At 33.9% G+C, this 19,147-nt stretch overlaps 1 protein-coding gene across 1 annotated transcript in view; it reads left to right on the top strand.

Annotated features, from left to right (window-relative positions):
• MYO9A (myosin IXA) overlaps positions 1-19,147 on the top strand; it is a 285,639-nt gene that overhangs the window by 254,753 nt on the left and 11,739 nt on the right. The window contains 4 exon segments of the mRNA XM_079123120.1: positions 5,549-5,677; positions 6,433-6,538; positions 7,243-7,374; positions 8,088-8,211. Coding sequence (XP_078979246.1) covers positions 5,549-5,677; positions 6,433-6,538; positions 7,243-7,374; positions 8,088-8,211 — 491 coding nt within the window.

The raw sequence follows: 19,147 nt of genomic DNA, 5'->3' as shown, positions 1-19,147 counted from the left end.
CACACTCACTTAAAATACCTTTATCTGGTGCTGGGGTTGTTGCTCAGTGGTAGAGCACTTACCTAGCATGTGTTAGGTACTGGGTTTGAGTCTCAGCACCACATTAAAAAAATGGATAAAATAAAGATATTGTGTCCATCTACAGCTAAAAATACATATTTTAAATATATTATTATCTAGATGTTTCCTCAACCCAGGGCTCTTAAGAGAAACAAACTCACGAAGTAGTTCTTCACTTAAGAAGTAAGAATTATACCAGTAGATGGACAGACAGACAATATTAAAAATACAAGGGAACAAACCATCCCAAACAATCTATAATGCTTCAATGACCGACTTCATTGATACCGCAATGCAGGAAATGTCAGAGAATGAATTTAGAAAGTACATAGTTAAAATATTCTATGAGCTAAAATAAGCATTGAGAAGTGAAATTAGAGCAAAAATATAGGAAGTGAAAGATGACTTTAATAAAGAGATAGAGATTCCGAAAAGGAACCAAACCAAAATCCTAGAAATGAAAGAATCAATAAACCAAATTAAAAATTCAATGGAAGGCATCACCAATAGGTTAGACCACTTTGAATTTTAGACCTCAAAGAAAAATAATATAACCTTGAAATTAAAGTCAATCATAAAAGATATTAATGAGATCATGGACAAAGTATTCAAGAAATCTGGGACAACATTAAAATGCCAAATTTAAGATTCATTTTGATAGATGAAGGCTCTGAAATACAAGCTAAAAGAAAGCACAATCTTTTCAGTGAACTAATGTCAGAAGATTTTCCAAACCTCAAAAATGAAATGGAAATTCAAATATAACAGGCATGCCGAACTCCAAGTATATAAAATTGCAGTAGATCCAGTCTAAGACACATTATAATGAAAGTGCTCACATACAGACTAAGGATAGAACTTTAAGAGCTGCAAGAGAAAAATGACTGGTCACATTTAAAGGTAAACCAATCCAGATTTCAACTGATTTCTCAACCCAGACCCTAACAGCCAGAAGGGCTTGGAATAATACAAACCAAGCTCTGAAAGAACATAAATGCCAACCAAGAATACTATACCCAGCAAAAATAAGCTTCAGAAGTGAAGATGAAATAGACTTTCCATGATAAAACAGAAGCTAAAGGAATTCCTAACTAGAAAGCTTGTAGTACAAAACAATCAATAAAATATTTTACAAAGAATAAGAGGAAAAGAAAATGAAAACTAACATAGGGAAAAGTTACACTAGAAGAATAGTCAATTAAAGAAGAATCAAGTCCTATTTAAACATTGGAAAATAAACATTAGAAATAAAATGACAGGAAATAAAAATTGTCTCTCAATAACTTTGAATGTAAATGGTCTAAATTCCTCAATCAAAAAACACAGGCTGGCAAATTGGATTTGGGGGAAAAAAAAAAAAAAAGATCCAATAATATACGGTCTGCAAGAAACTCACCTTACAGGCAAAGACATACAAAAACTAAAGGTGAAAGTATGGGAAAAAATATACAGTTAACATGGTACTTATAAATAAGCAGAGAGAGTTGTTCTCATATCAGGTAAAGTGGACCTCAAGCGAAGATTAATCAAAAGAGAAAAAGGTTACTTTGTACTGCTTAAGGAAATCATACATCAACAGATTATAATTTTCATAAATATTTATGCCCCAAAAAGAGCATTTATGTACATCAGACAAACCTTTCTCAGTATTAAGAATGAAATAGACTGTGAACTTAACACTGTGAACACTGTGAACTTAAAAATATATACATCTCTCACCACTAGATAGGTCATCCAAACAAAAACTAAATAATGATGCTAAAAAAATGCAATTAATAATTTGGACTTAACAGACATACATAGAATATTATATCTGTCAAAGACTGAATACACTTTCTTCTCAGCAGCACATGGAACTTTTTCTAAAACAGACCATATTTTAGGCCACTAAACAAATATTAGCAAATACCAAAAAAAAAAAAAAATAGCGATAATACCTTGTATTCTATTCATAAATTAAATTAGAACTTAATGATAAGATAAAAGTAGAAATCACTCTAACACCTGTAGACTAAATAATACACTTTTGAATGATGAATGGATAGCAGAAGAAATCAGGAGAGAAATGAAATAAATACTTAGAAGTAAATTAGAATAGTGATACAACATATCAAAATCTCTGGGACTCTGTGAAGGTGATTCTAAGAGGAAAATTCATACCTCGGAGCTCATATGTTAAAATAATAGATACCAAATAAATAACCTAACATTAAATCTCAAGACCCTTGAAAAAGAACAACAAACCAACACCAAAATCAGAAGTCAGAAAATAATTAAAATCAGAGCCAAAATCAATGAAATTGAGATCAACAAAATAGAGTTGAGTTTTTTAATGAACGAACAAAATTGAAAAACCCTTAGCCAAACCAAAAGAAAGAAGAAAAACCTCAAATTATCAGAGTCTGAGATGATAAAGGAAATATCACCACAGAAATTCAGATGATCTTCAGAAACTATTTTGAAAATTTTGAAGATATTGACAGAGAGTCCTTAGAGACATGACCTACCCAAATTGAACCATGAAGATATATAAAACTTAAGACTATTATCAAGAAATGAAATTGAAGTAGCTCTCAAAAGCCTTCCAACAAAAGAAAAACCTAGAACCAAATGGATTCTCAGCCAAGTTCTACCTTTAAAGAAGAACTAATACCAATCCTCCTCAATTATTCCATGAAATATTAAAAGGGGGAATGCTGCCAAACTCATTCTAGGAAGCCAGTATCACCTAGATACCAAACCAAACAAAGACATACCAAGGAAAGAAAACGTCAGACCAATATCCTTGATGAACATAGTTGCAAAAATTTTTTATAAAATACTGGCAAATTGCATACAAAAATACATTAAAAAGATAGTACACCATAATAAAGTGGGTTTCATCCCAGGGATGTAAGGTTGGTTCAACATGTGGAAATCAAAAAATGTAATTCATATAAATAGACTTAGTGACAAGAATCCCATGATTACCTCAGTAGATGGAGAAAAAGTGTTTGACAAAGTCCAACACCTGTTTGTGTTCAAAACACTAGAAAAACTAGGGACAGAAGAAACTTATATCAACATTGTAAAGGTTATATATGGCAAACCCAAGGCCATCATTATTCCAAATGGAGAAAAACTGAAATCATTTCCTCTGAAAACAGAAACAACACAAGAATGCCCACTTTCACCACCCCAATTCAACATAGTCCTTGAAACTCTAGCCAGAACAATCAGGTAAGAGAAGGAAATTAAAGGGATATGAATAGGAAAAGAAGAGCTCTACATATCTCTGTTTGCTGAGAACATGATCCTATATTTAGAAGACCTAAAAAACTCCACCAGAAGACATCTAGAGCTCATTAATAATTCAACAAAGTAGCAGGGTACAAGATCAGTACTTTCCTGTAATCCAGTGATGAACCTGCATGAAAAAGAAGTCAGGAAAACTGTCCCATTCATAATAACCTTAAACAATGTGAAATACTTGGAAATCAATTTAACAAAAGAGGTGAAGGACCTCTATGATGAAAACTATAAATCACTAAAAGAAATTGAAGTAGACCTTAGAAGATGGAAAGATCTCCCATGTTCTTGGGTAGGCAGAATAAATATTGTCAAAATGGCCATACTATCCAAAGTGCTATACTGATCCATTGCAGTTCACATCAAAATTCTCATGGTAGTCTTCACAGAACTAGAAAAAGCAGGTATAAAATTCATTAGGAAAAATAAAAGAGACCAAGAATAGCAAAAGCAACCCTTAGCAAGAAAAGTGAAGCAGTGGACATCACAATACCAGACCTTAAATTATACTACAGAGCTATAATAACAAAAACAGCACGGTAATGGCACCAAAGCAGACATGAATGCCAAAGGAATAGACTAAGACAAACCTACATAAATACAGTTATCTGATACTAGACAAAGTTGCCAAAAACATACGTAGGAGAAAAGATGGCCTTTTTAACATATGGTGTTGGAGAACCTGAAAATGCACACGTAGTAGAATGAAATTTGACCACTCTTACCCTGAACACAAGTCAACTCAAAGTGGATCAAAGACCTAAGTATTAGACCAGAAATCCTGCAAATGCTAGAAGAAAATGTAGACCCAACATAAATGTTGGCTTAGGAACCAACGATTTAGGAATTGTTAACAAGACTCCTAAAGCGTAAGAATTAAAATTTAAAAATCAATAAGTGGGATGGCATTAAATTAATGAACTTCTTTGCAGCAAAGGAAAAAAGAGCAAGAAGAGAGAGCAACAGATTTGAGAGAAGATCTTTGCCACCTGCTCCTTATATATCTGGGTATTAATATTCAGGATATACAAAAAAAAAAAAAAAAACCTTAACACCAAAAAGCCAAATAACTCAGTTAATAAATGGGCAAAGGAACTAAACTGATACTTCTTAAAAGAAGAAATATGAACTGTCAAGAAATATAAGAAAAATGTTCAACATCTCTAGCAATTAGTGAAATGCAAATTAAAACTACACTGAGATTTCATCTCCAGTGAGAATGCCAGTTATCAAAAATACAAGTAACAGTAAATGTTGGCGAGGATATGGAGAAAAAGGTATACTTAGACATTATTGGTAGGACTGCAAATTGGTGCAACCACTCTGGAAAGCTGTATGGAAATTCCTCAAAAAACTAGAAATGGAACCACCATTTGATCCAACTATCCCACCCTTTTGGTATATATCCAAAAGATTTAAAATCAGCATACACAGTGATGCAACCACATCAATGTTTGTGGCTGTTTACAACAGCCAAGCTATGGAGTCAACCTACGTACCCATCAACAGATGAATGGATAAAGAAAATGTGGTATATACACACTATGGAGTTTTACTCAGCCATAAAGAAGAGTGACTTTATGGCATTTGCCAGTAAATGAATGGAATTGAAGGCTATCATGCTAAGTGAAATAAGCCAGTCCCAAAAGTCACAGGTCAGATGTTTTCTCTGATATGCGGGAGCTAATCCAAACTAAAGTGGAGGGCAAATTTAAAAAATAACAGAAGAAATATCAGTGGAGTTGACAAAGGGGAATGAAGGGAAGAGAGGAGAATGGGATAGGGAAAGACAGTGGAATGAATCTGACCTCACTTTATACAGATATGAATATACCACAGTGAATCTCACCACCTGTATATCCACAAGACACTAATTTAAAAACTGTAAAAAAAATAGCAGAAAGATCAGTAGAGTAGAGGGAAGGGAAGGGAAAGAGGAAGTATTGGGAACTGAATTAGAACAAATTATATTCCTTGCTTTTATAATTATGTCAAAATGACTCCTGTTTTTATATATAATTCAAAAGAACCAACAACAGAAGCACTGTTCCAAAGCATGGAATTAGATTGTAGAATACATTGGTCAGTTTGATTAAGAAACATGAAGGTTTCTTTTAGTGATGATAGTTTCTAAAGTGCATTTCTTAAGTCATTTTGCATGTTTTGGCTTTGTTATCTAATAATTCTTGTCTCTAAATAGATGCCGAGAGTGTAAACCTAGATGACTATAACATACATGTCATTGCAAGTGTATTCAAACAGTGGCTTCGTGATTTGCCCAATCCCCTCATGACTTTTGAACTCTATGAGGAGTTTCTTCGAGCTATGGGTAAGCACAGGTTTTCAGGTTTGAGGGAAGTCCAGTACTTGACAAAGGAATGCTGTCTTTAGTGTGGATTAAGCCATCCTCTTAGTGCTTTAGTCCTTAAAGATTCAGAAGTAAGCTTTTGATGGTCAATACAAAACTGCAAGTATACTCTCAATTATTGAAACGTTTACTTTTTACAGACTCATTAAAATGTCAGTATTCTGAAAAATTTCTGAGTAAGCCACTTGGTTAATTCCCACAAAGAGACTGAAAGACCAGGGTTTCATATTAAAAGATTAAATAGGAGATTTAAGGGTAGACTTAGATTCATTTAAATTGTGTATCTAGGCAGGAACTGTGTGAAAAGTGGGCTGGGTATTTTATGCCAAGTGTAACAGATTTTGGAGTTTGCTTTCTCAGTGCTGTAGATGTGTAGGATATTAAATTATTTAGACCTTGAGAATTTATAAATTATATGACATTTGGTTCATTTTAATGAGAAATCAGTCTGCTGCAAAGTAGTTGACAAACTGGAGCATTACCCCTTGCTATAATTGAGAATTCCTGGGATATAGATTAAAACTCGGGATTGCTTATAAAACTCAAATATAGGGAGTCAAGAAATAACCATGAGTTTCTCTTCTGCCATATAGGTACAACTGCCACTCCCAAAACTCTAGTGCCTGCCTCCCTATTATATAGTGTCCATTCAAGAGGAAGATATAGCATATAAAAGGGGATATTCAGTGTTATGTACTACTTTTAAATGTTTTTAGGACTTCAGGAGAGGAAGGAGACAATCCGAGGTGTGTACTCTGTGATTGACCAGCTCTCCCGAACTCATCTCAATACACTGGAACGCCTCATCTTTCATCTAGTCAGGTAACCTCAAGAGCAAGGAATTGTTTAATAATTTCTCTTGGATTCTTTGTAAATAAACAAATGTGGATATGCATGTGCATACTTGCACATATACTTAGGTGTTAGGATTCCTTAGAACAGAAATCCTCAGCTGAGCTGGGCTGCACGGCAGCTGCCTCAGCCTTTACTTGAGCCATGTAGCAGCTCTGGCCTCATGGTAGCATTGTGTAACTCAGCCTCTTATCTCACTCCTGAACTAGAAAGGATGCATATCTGTTGATGTAACCTAATTCATAGAAGGTGGGTTTGGATCATGCTTAGAAGATGGCTGACTGAAGAGGCTTCAGAAGTTGTCTTTCTTGTCCTGTGTGTAAATATCAGCAGTACTTAGGAAGGAAGCCATCTTTCTTTCTAGTTAAATATCTCATATAACTATCTGAAAATATCTTAAAACCTCTGGCCCACATTCTTCAGACAGATTGACCTATTGATGTTGGCATTGAGCCTCAGATTTCTCTTGGTAGGCTGTTCACTGACCTAGAATGTTTGAAGAAACAGAGTGAAATTTTATTTTTCCATCGACAGAGGAACAGCTTTGGGAAAAGTCTACAGTGTCTGATATTATCCTTTTAGTACTGTGGTTGCCGTCTTCTTCTCATCGCTTCTGCCTACTTTTTCCCCTCTTTATCCCCTTTCACTCATTTATGTTTGATCTTGTTCCTTAGGATTGCCCTACAGGAAGACACTAATCGAATGTCTGCTAATGCTTTGGCCATTGTGTTTGCACCCTGCATTCTCCGCTGCCCAGACACCACTGACCCACTACAAAGCGTGCAGGACATCAGTAAGACTACCACGTAAGACCAGCCACAATCACCTTTGCAGGACCTTAGGGACTTCTGACTCAGTTGGTGTTGTCACTATCCAGATATAAAACAGTGTATGATTTCATAGGTTCATGTGACTTTAAGAAGATTGCTGTACACTACTGGATATTCTTATGCTGAGAATGTAAACCCTTAGATTCATTTCAACTGAGCATTATCAGTTTTAAAGGATCTTGTATTTTTAATTTGGCATTTAAAAGTGCTTATATTCCAAATACATTTTTAAATTCCATTTTATCAAACTGTGTATTTTGTATCTTTCTATAATGTAGTCTCCCTGGGATCTTATGGCTCTGCATCCCTTTGGTTTTAATACTTCAGTATTTGTATATTTCACCTTAATTTTTCTTGGGTTGTATTTCTGTGCTATTCTTTTAAACCTTGAATGCAAAACTAACTTTAAAAAAGAAAAATAAATCAGTGCTTAAATCCCATCCCCAGAGAGTATGATGGTTTGGGATGTAGACTGGGCATTGGGACTTATAACTGTTCCTCAGGTGTTTTCTAAAGTGCAGCCAAATTGTGAACCAGTGTTCCGAACCTTGTCTATGAGTTCATAAAGTAAGGGATATTGATTTGTTTCCTTCATCCAGTGACTGTATACCAACCTTATTTGAAAAACAGTCTGTTGGTGCTAAACTTTACTTCTGCTCTTAATAGTTTTCTCTTTCCTCCTGTTTCAGCTGTGTGGAGCTGATTGTTGTGGAACAGATGAATAAATATAAGGCTCGTCTTAAAGACATCAGTAGCCTGGAATTTGCTGAGAACAAGGCAAAGACTAGGCTGTCCCTGATTCGTAGATCAATGGTAAGATGCAAGACATGAAGTCACAGGGAAAAGATGGGACCCTTTCTGGGATTTGTACATTTGTGATATAAATAGGAATTATTCTCCAGGTTTTTTTCATAATAAACAAAAATTTTTTTTAAAAAAATCACCAAATCTCAGGATACTATGGATGCCTGATATTTGATCTGTTAGCTCCTTTTAGTTATGTGTGTAGAATATGTGTGATTAAATGTGCAGAAATTTTTAAATCAAGGACTTGGATAAAATGTTAGTGGCTTAATAATTTACCCTGTTTATTTTTATTGTCCTTTCTATGAAAACTTAACCCGATCCTAACTTTTTCCTCTGCTGCTTCTATCATCTGTCCTAAACCTTCAACTATGTCACTTTTGGTGGTCCTGCCAAGACCCTGCGAGTAGATAACACAATCATTAGCAATAGGATTTGAACAAAAACTTGATTCATTAGGAAATAGATTTCCATATATGAGTCTACTGTTATCAAAGATTTCTTTAAGGACTTATTGTTAGGTTAAGTCTAATAAATGATTATTTCCTCCATTTACCCACTTTGGTATTTAATACCTTCTATTGTAACCAGTGAGACAGATTTAGTTATCACTGACTAACAGTCAATAGGATCTGAATAACTGGAAAAAACTGCTGCATTAAAGTTTAATTATTACCCATTTGTTACTCTCTTGATTATAAAATAAACTTGTAGCGATGAGCAACCACTTCAGATCCCCAGTAAATCTCTAAAAGAAATAGGCTTCCCCATCATCATTACAATACTTCCTCTACATCTTCATAGTTAGATTGGCACTAAATTTATTAAACTGCCTACAACAGAATAAGTGCTCAACAGAGGTCTGTTGATAAGTTAGTGAAAGTTCTTCTCTAAAAACAAACATAAGTATAGCCTTTTTCCATTTAAAGGTACTAAATAAAATTCCTCATTCAATACTGTCTAAACCTTTTCCCCAGAAACTGAAAACATATGCTATTTAAAAGCAAAACTTTTCTGTAGAATGAATTATCAGGAACTCATTGCCAAGAGGCCCAGTCTAATAGTGCCCACATTGCCAATCCAGCAGAAGATGGAGATTTTCAGTTCTTAGAAATATAAAACCTTCTCTTTTAATGGGGCAATGACATGTACATTCTAACCTTCTGCTTTCCTTTTCATGGCCTTCCTAATCCAGAAACCTGTACTAATTGCAGTTAGATTTATGAGCATTACCCGCAGTTCAGTCTCGGTATGTATTAATATTGCAATGTGTCACAGCCACTTCACATTATTGTCTCTCATTCATCCAGGAATTGTTCTACTCTGTCTATCATTCATACCTGTCTACCCACTATGTTCAACTCTAATTCAGGTCCCACTTTTTGACTAGCCATCACTTCCTTTTCTCTTAATCTCTTTCTTTAGAGCCTTCATTTTCCTTCCTCTGTATTGTCCAGTTGAACAATGTTCATTTAAAATATATTGTTTTTTCCTCTTTGTCAGGTAAGCTTCCTTTTGAATTTCTTCTTTGGTTGAATCATTAAAAGGTGAAAGTTGAAACATTGAAGTATTTAATTAATTTCTGCTCTATGAGCTGTTTTCCTAGCAGTCCCCTCCATTTTATCATTTGAAATACCTATTACTACTTTCAGCATCTCTTATCATTAATGATGCTTATTTGTCCATTCATATCTGTGATCTGGTGATATCATCCCAAATGTAGAAATATGACTCTTATCTACTTGGTATTTATCAGATAGAACAACAAGTAGGAGTGAACGAATAGATAAGATTGGTTCTAAACTTAAGTATTAGAGTACAGTAGACCTCATAGGAGGATTTACTTGTTGTTGCCCCTCTTCAATTCCATTGATTATACAAATGAGTGCTGGAGTGATGGATAACTAAGAACACCCCAGTCTATTTGGAATAATTTCAGAGATGATCTGCCTGTCTGTAACCATTGTAGTATAGGGATAAAAACACATCCATTTTGCTTTTTGTGTAGTAACTGCCTTTCAGTTCTTCTTTGTCATACTTCCCTTTCCCACTGAATATCAGTTCCTTAACAGCATCTTGTCACTGACAATTTTCAAATGCTTCACTCTCATTCTAGTATTTAAGATCATTTCTTTCCAAATTAAAACTCAGTCATAGACTTGATCCAGTGCTCTTCTCACAAAATTCCAGGACAGACTAGACCTTAACCTGAGTCTAGATTAGAAGTGGTTAGGTAGTTCCTGTTTGTCTCACACTTCTGTCATTCATCTTTCTTGACCTTTTTTCTCACTGACATTGAGACTAGAAGGAGTGATAGGGAAGGTAAAGTTCATGTGGCAGTCCTTGTCAACACTACTGTTCTGGCTCATTATCCATAGGCTAAATGAATATGAGTGGTAGCTCCAGTGGAATGGCAGTCCTATTCTATATCCATAGACATTGCTAGTCTCCTTAAGATTTGGTTACATCTTCTGGCTAAATCCTAACTGATGGCATTGACACCATCTGGAAAGGTATAAAACTCCTAGGGCAGTTAGAAGTTTTCCAAAATTCTACTAGTTGTTTAAAAATCTTGAAATTTGGGCTGGGGAGATAGCTCAGTCAGTAGAGTGCTTGCCTTGCAAGCACAAGGCCTTGGGTTCAATCCCTAGCACTGCACAAAAAAAAAAAAAAAAAAAAACTTGAAATTTTACCACTGACATCAAATGTAATTATTTCACTTGAAATAATAGGTTCCCTTTATAAAATTTCAAGGAAAATGAGTACTACATTCCCTTTATTAATTATTCTAAGAAATGTTTTGTGAGTAAAGCAGATAATTGATCTTGCAATTCAGGCAGTTATGGAAATACTCTTTTCTTGAGATAACCCTCAGTATATAGCAGAGTGTATAATATATTATTTAGCACATTCTTCCATTTTGTCATGCAGAAAATAAAAAGTAGCAAACTCTGTAGTCATGGATTAATAAAATTAGTTTATACTGCTTGGCTGACAACATGACATGAAACTGAGTTTTTAAATTCAGTTCATGGAGGAAAGAATATGATGGCGACCAGTATATCTTGGTACCATTGCGTATTGAGGCCAACAGAATTTTTTTAAACCCACAATTGCTTTTATCTAATTAGTGCAAATCTCATCAAGTGGAAGGAAAAATCACATCTAAGTTGTCATTATGATAATAGTCTGCATATTACTGATTTTCAAAAATGATCTTGGGGACAACTCTACTGCCTTATGGAGGATCCTTACACTATACTTTGAGATCCATTGTACTACAATACAGATAATATTGCTGGCTTATTGTACTATACAGAATTATTTGATGAGGATACACACAAGCACGTACTGTTTATGTTTAAAGTGTTTACCAACCTTCATCAGTGGGTAATAACTGCAGGCATTGAGGTATGATTTTTGAACAATCCTGGATCCCTCATTATAATACCATAAAGAACAACCAGTCTTTAAAAAAAAAATCATGGACAAAGGACTTCATACTAGAAAACCAGATTTTTCAGGAAGTAATCTGATAATTCATCTTGGCTAATTTGGGTAAAATTTCTTTATTAGGATTCTTAGATTGATGCTAGTTATATACAGTTCTATGCAGATCATACACAGTTCCTTCTCTTCCTCATATTTTCACCTCATGAACAAACCTCAATTATGTGTATTTTTTTGGATCTTCATGAAGTAGTATAACCTCCCTCATGAGGGTAATATTTCCTATGTAATCATCATGTGCCACTCTTTATCGTTGTTATAAGTCTCTAACGATCCCTCTTGCACTATTTCGGCTTTGATTAACGGTATTGAATTTCTTTGTGCTTGTCAATTATGCCTTGCCATTTCTTCCTGCATCCTTTTTCCATTGTAAGCCTTATGGCATTTTCAGAAGAAATCAAAACTGTCTTCATTGGACGTAATCATTTTAACACTGCAGTATATCATCTTCTTATCTTCATTGTTATATCCTTAAGCCTTAAGAGAAAATAGAAATGTTAGTTCCAACTGAGAATGGCCTTCCATAAGGCATCTTCATTTAGAGCCCCACATTAAAACATTTGATTCCCAGTATTTTTGTTATAGTCTATAAACTGGCCTCAGAATTCTGACCCAAATCTAATAATTAAAGCTCTGTTTCAGAATATCTTTCTTAGAAAAAGTGGACAGTACAATTGTATATGGATTTCCTTAGACAAATCTGTATGATTAGGCAAATAAATCTGTGGGCTTTAGAAAGCATGTCCCAGAAGGAGTTTGGGAGAGAGGAATGAGACAATTCTGTGTACCAAGTTTGGTCAGAATACTAAGGAAGAAGTACTTATTTCTGCCTGGGGATCACTGGGAAAGACTGTAGAGAAAGTGATATGTGAGCTAGATCTTAAGGGATAAGTTTGAATTAATCAAATGGAGAAAGACCTGTTGGTACAAATTATACAAGGTTTAATTCTTTAAAAAAAAAAAACTGTGTAGCTCATAATTGCTAGAAACATGATTGTGTGATTGTACAAAAAGGAGACCTCAAGGTAAAACCGAAGTAGGCTTTGAAGTATGCTAAGACATTAGTATTAATAGGCCTTGATGGGTGATCAGAAACTGACAAGATCTCATTTATAGATAGTTTATCAATTTAAGTTTTACTGCTTTTTATTCTTATATTTATGTTAGGGAATGAGAGCTAATGTTGGTTACTGTTTTTCAGCTGTAAAATTAAACTTTCCTCTGAGTCTCTTTCAAGGTTTTCAGTAAATGTAACTAAAGAGTATCCTAAGTTTGTAGGACAATCAGTTGGAGTGGATATAAATTTTATTTTTATCCAAATAAAGGGAAGAATTGGCACCAGAAAAAGATTGTTTAAAGTGAATCTACTTCAGTAACATAATTAATACTTTGTCTAATATGTAAATATATGTAACTCTGTACCCAAAAAAGGAAAATATACACTTTTTTGACTGCCCATAAGTTTTATATATTCTTAAAATATGAAATAAAGTTAAATATCTGGAGGGAAAATCAGGCCACAAAAGTGAAATTTTTCAATGCAAAGGAAATTTATACATATATCTATATAATATACTATATATTTATATGTAAATATATAAAACTTGATTTTAAGTTTTTTGAGTTCTTTATATATCTTGGAGAGTGCTTTGAGGCACATGTGGGTAAAGATTTTCTCCCATTCTGTAGACTCTCTCTTCACATTATTGATTGTTTCCTTTGCTAAGAAGAAGCTTTTTATTTTGAATCCATTCCATTTATTGATTCTTAATTTTACTTCTTGAGCTTTATGAGTCTTGTTAAGGAAGTCAGGTCCTAAGCTGATATGATGAAGATTTATGCCCACTTTTTCTTCTGTTAGGTACAGGGTCTCTGTTCTAGTGCCTAAGTCTTTAATCCACTTTGAGTTGACTTTTGTGCAGGGTAAAAGATAGAGGTTTAATTTCATCTTGCTACAAATGGATTTCCAGTTTTCCCAGCACCATTTATTGAATAGGCTATCTTTTTTCAAATGTATGTTTTTGGTGCCTTTGTCTAGTATGAGATAACTATTTATGTGGGTTTGTCTCTGTGTCTTCTATTCTGTACCCTTGGTCTACTTGTCTATTTTGGTGCCTCCTCCTTCACTCTTTCTTGCTAAGGATTGCTTTGACTTTTCTTGGTCTCTTATTTTTCCACATGAATTTCATGATTGCTTTTTCTAGTTCTATGAAGAATGTCATTGGGATTGCATTAAATCTGCATAACACTTTTGGTAGTATGGCCATTTTAACAATATTAATTCTGCCTATTGAGGAGCATGGGAGATCTTTCCATCTTCTAAGGTCTTCTTCAACTTCTTTCAAATTCATTCTTATTATAGGAAAATATAGGACATTATTCCACTAAGGAAATTGCTATTAATAATTTAATATATATACAGTGTTTTTTACTGTTCGTTTTTAAAACCTATGGTATGCAAGTTTAGATCTTATTTTTAACATACCATTAGCATTTTATCATATTTTAGAAAAACTATGTAATCAACATTTTAAAAATTAGTTTCTTTGACCTTTCTACGATAACTTTGTTTTATAAGGGTTTCAACTTCTCATTGCCTTTGTTTAATGCTAATTAAGAAAGATCAGATTCATAGAACTTTTTTTTTTTAAAGCTCTGTTAAGTCTTAGCTAACACCTGATGAAGTGGATGATGGTACAAACACTGAACAAGGACAAATATTTTAGTGAATTCTGGAAAGTAGATACTAGGAATAAGCTCAGATTTTTAATTTGCCTGAGACTTTTTTATATAGTATTGTTTTATTCATTCATTTGGCTTCACTATAATTAGTGACTGGGATAATGTGCTAGAATTTATAACATGATTCTGACTTGTTACTGTAGACCTTACATCTTTGTTAATGTAAACTCTAAATCCTTTTGTCTTCTTCCATTCCACAGTGCCATGTCTCCTGAGTCATATATATTTTTTTTTAATTCATGGACTGATCTTTGGTTTTAGAGTATTTTTCTTTACTTCCTGACCTTAGAAATAAAAGTAGAATAGCAATCTTCTAATCCTCCTAATAGACATTCCATTGAATGTTGTTACTTTGGTTAGTTAACCCGAATGCCCTTCGGACTAGCCCCCAGTCTTTACCTTATCACCTTGACTAGATCAATAGTTTTGTTTTATGTTGGTTTTTTTTTCCTTAGTTTCTTTTTTCCCCCACATTTTTATTGATGCATTACAGTTGTACAAATTAATGGGATTTGTTATTACATAATAATACATGCACACAGTTTAACAATATAATTTGACCAGTATCACTCTGTAACACTTCTGCCTCCTTCCCCACCTCCCATCTCTTGGTCCCTTTCCTTTATTGATCTTCCTTTGAATTTTAGGAGATCCAAACCCACCTTTCTTTTCCTTTTTCCTCTCTAGCCTCCACATTTGAGAGAAAACATATGGCCATAATGTTCTGAGTTTGACTTAATTTTACTTAACATAATAGTCTGTAATTCCAACCATTTTTCCTGCAAATGCCATAATTTCATTTTTCTTTATAACTAAATAAAACTTCATTGTATATATATACCACATTTTCTTTATCCATTTACCCATTGATGGGTACCTAGGCTGGTTCCATAGTTTGTGAATTGTGCTGCTATAAACATAGGTATGCATGTATCACTGTAGTCTGATGAGTCTACTTCTTTAGGATAAATACCAAGGAGCAGTATAGCTAGGTCATATGATGGTTCCATGCCTTATCTTTTGAGAAACCTCCATACAGATTTTCATAGTGGTTGTACTAATTTATAATCCTTCCATAGTGTAAAAGAGTTCTTTTTGTCTATATCCTCTCCAGCATTTATCATTTATATTCTTGATGATTGCCATTCTGACTGGAGTGAAATGAAATCTCAGTATAGTTTTGATTTACATTCCCCTAATTGCTAATGATATTGAATATTTTTTCATGTATTGTTGGTCATTTGTATTTCTTCTTTTGAGAAGTGTCTTTAATTAATTTGCCCATTTATTAATTGAGTTATTTGATTTTTGGTGTAAAATTTTTTGAGCTCTTTCTAGATTCTAGATATTAATCCTCTGTCAGTAGCTAGAACAGTAGCTAGCAAAGATTTTCTCTCATTCTGTGGGTTCTCACTTCACCTTCCTTATTGTTTTCTTTGCTATGCAGAAATTTTGTACTTTGATGCTCTTCCATTTGTTAATTCTTGACATTACTTCTGAAACTTTAGGGGTCCTATTGAGAAGCCATTGCCTGTGCCTAAAAGCTGAAGTGTTGACCCTACATTTTCTTAGAGGAGTTGTATAGTTTCTGGTCTAATTCTGAAGTGTTTGATCCATTTTGAATTGACTTCTTGCAGGGTGAGATATAAGGGTCTAGTTTCATTCTTCTACATGTGGATAACCTGTTGTCCTAGCACCATTTATTAAAAAGACTGTCTTTACTAAAAACAAACAATGTATGTTTTAGGCACCTTTGTCAAGAATCAGATGACTGCATTTGTGTGGGTTTATCTCTGTCTTCTATTCTGTACCATTGACCTGTGTGTCTGTTCTTATGCCAGTACCATGTGGTTTTTGTTACTATAGCTCTGTAGTATAATTTGAAATCAGGTATTGTGATGCCTCCAGCATTGCTTTTTTAACTTAAAATTGCTTTGGCTATTCTGGTGTTTTATTTTTCCATATGAATTTTAGGACTGTTTTTTCTAGTTCTGTTAAGAATGTCATTGATATTTTGATGGGGATTGTATTGAATCTGCATATTGCTTTTGGTAGTATGGCCACTTTAACAATATTAATTCTGCCTATCCATGAACATGGGAGGTCTTTTCATCTTCTGAGATTATCTTTAATTTCTTTCTTCCATGTTCTGTAGTTTTCATTATAGAGATCTCTCACCTCCTTGGTTAGATTTATTCCTAAGAGTTTTGTTTTTCTTTGAGGCTATTGTGAAAGGAGTTGTTTTCCTGATTTCTCTCTCCACAGATTCATTCTTAGTATATGGGAGAGCTATTGATTTTTGTATATTGATTTTATAACCTGCTACTTTGCCAAAAATTTACTAGCTCTAGTGGTCTTTTGGTGAAGTTTTTGTTTTGTTTTGTTTGATCTTCTAGGTATTGGATCATTATCATTTGCAAACAGTGATAATTTGACTTCTTCCTTTAGTATATTTATCTCTTTTATTTCCTCCTCTTGTCTAATTTCTCTGGCTAGAATTTCTAGCACTATAATAAATAGCAGTGGTGAGACTGAACATCCTTGTCTTGTCTCATATTTTAAAGAAAATGCTTTCAGTTTTTTCCCATTTACTGTGAAGTCAGCTTTGTGTTTCTCATATATATATAGCCTTTATGATGTTGAAGTTGGTTTCTTCTATCCCTGGTTTCTTCAGTGTTTTTATAATAAATGGGTGCTGAATTTGTTTGCAGGCTTTCTCTGCATCTATTGAGATTACTAAGTGATTTTTGTCCTTGTTATGTGATAAATTACATTTATTGATTTGTGTATATTAAACATCATCCTTGCATCTCTGGAATAAAATCAGCCTGGTCTTGGTATGTAATCTTCTTAATATTTTGTTGAACACAACTTGCTAATATACTATTTTTGCATCTAAGTTCATTGGGGATATTGGTCTGTGATTTTCTTAATGTGGCCTTATCTGGTTTTGGCATGAGTGTGATACTGTGTTCATAGAATGAATTTGTGAGTGTTCCATCCCTATTTCATGGAAATAATTTGAGATGTATTGGCAGTAGATTGTCTTTGAAGCTTGGTAGAATTCAGCTGAGAATCCATCTGGTCTTGGGCTTTGCTTTGTTGGAAGGCTTTTTATTACTGCTTGTATCTCATTATAGGTTATTGGTCTGTTTACCTTTTCTGTGTCTTCTTGATTCAGTTTTGGCAGATCATATTTGTCTAGAAACATATCCATTTCTTCTAGGTTTTCCAGTTGATTGGAGGATAAACTTTCAAAATAATCCTTAATGATCTACTGGATTTCTGAGATGTCTGTGGTGATTTCTGCTTTTTCATCTCTAATTTTGTTAACTTGGTTTTTCTCCCTTTTTCTTTTAGTTAGTTTGGCTGTGTGTTTATCAGTCTTGTTTATCTTTTCACAGAACCAATGCATTGTTTCATCAATCCTTTGTATTATTCTTTTATTCTCAAGTTCATTGAGTTTGGCTCTGACTTAATAATTTCCTTCCTTTTGCTGGTGTTGGAATTGGTTTGTTTGTTTCCAAGGGAGTTTTTTTTTTTTGTTTTGTTTTGTTTTGTTTTTTTGTTTTTTTGTTTTTTTTTTTTGGGCGGGGGGGATTTCTGATTTTCTTATGTAGGCACTCATAGCTATAAACTTTCCATTAAGAACTGCCTTCATAGTGTCCCAGAGGTTCTGGTATGTTGTATCACTATTCTCAATTGAGCCTAAGGATTTTTTAATTTCTCCCTTGATTTCTTTCATCCCCCTTTCATCATTCAAAAGAGTATAGTTCAATCTCCATGTGTTTATATAGTTTCTGTAGGATTTTTTGGTGTTGATTTCTAATTTCATTCTGTAATGATCTGGTAAGATGCAAGGAATTATATAATTTTTTTGGTATTTACTAAGAGTTGCTTTGTGACAAAAATGTGGTCTATATTTTGGGGAAGCTTCCATGAGCCACTGAGAAAAAGTGTATTTAGCTGTCATTGGATAAAATATTCTATAGTTGACTGTTAGGTCCATTTCATTTATAATATTTTCAGTTCCAAGAGTCTTTACTGAGTTTGTGTCTGGATGACCTATCTAATGGTAAGAGACCTGAGTTGAAATCACCTAGTATCATTGTACTTTGGTCTATCTGGACCTTCAATTTGAGTAATATCTCTTTTATGTAATTAGTGGCACCCACATTAGGGGCATAAATACTTATTATTGTTTTATCTTCTTCTTGGATTATTCCCTTCATTGTCTCTTTTTATTAATTTTTGTGTGAAATCTGCTTTGTCAGATATGAGATAAGCTACTCCTGCTTGTTTTCAGACCCTGTTTGCATGATATATCAATTTCCATTCTTTCACTTTCAGCCTGTGGCTATCTTTGCCTGTAAGGTGCATCTCTTGCTCATAACATAGTTAGGCTGATAGAATGGATTAAAAAACAAGACCCATGTCTTTTAATTGGAGATTTGAGACCATTTACATTCATTGTTGTTATAGAAAGATATTTATGTATTCCTGCCATTTTATTTATTATGTTTAATTTGGTCCTGTGTCTCATTTACTTAGCTACTCTTCAAATGAGATTTGTTCTTTGTGAGCTCTGGGGTTTGCTTTTCATTTCTTCTGTGTGCAATATTTCTTTAAGTTCTGTAATGTTGTTTAGCAGTCATGAATTCTTTTAGTTATTGCTTATCTCTGAAGATTTTTA

Source organism: Sciurus vulgaris (assembly GCF_902686455.1).
Source record: "Sciurus vulgaris genome assembly, chromosome: 2".
Classification (NCBI taxonomy): Eukaryota; Metazoa; Chordata; class Mammalia; order Rodentia; family Sciuridae; genus Sciurus; species Sciurus vulgaris.
This window is presented reverse-complemented; position numbering and strand designations above follow the sequence as displayed.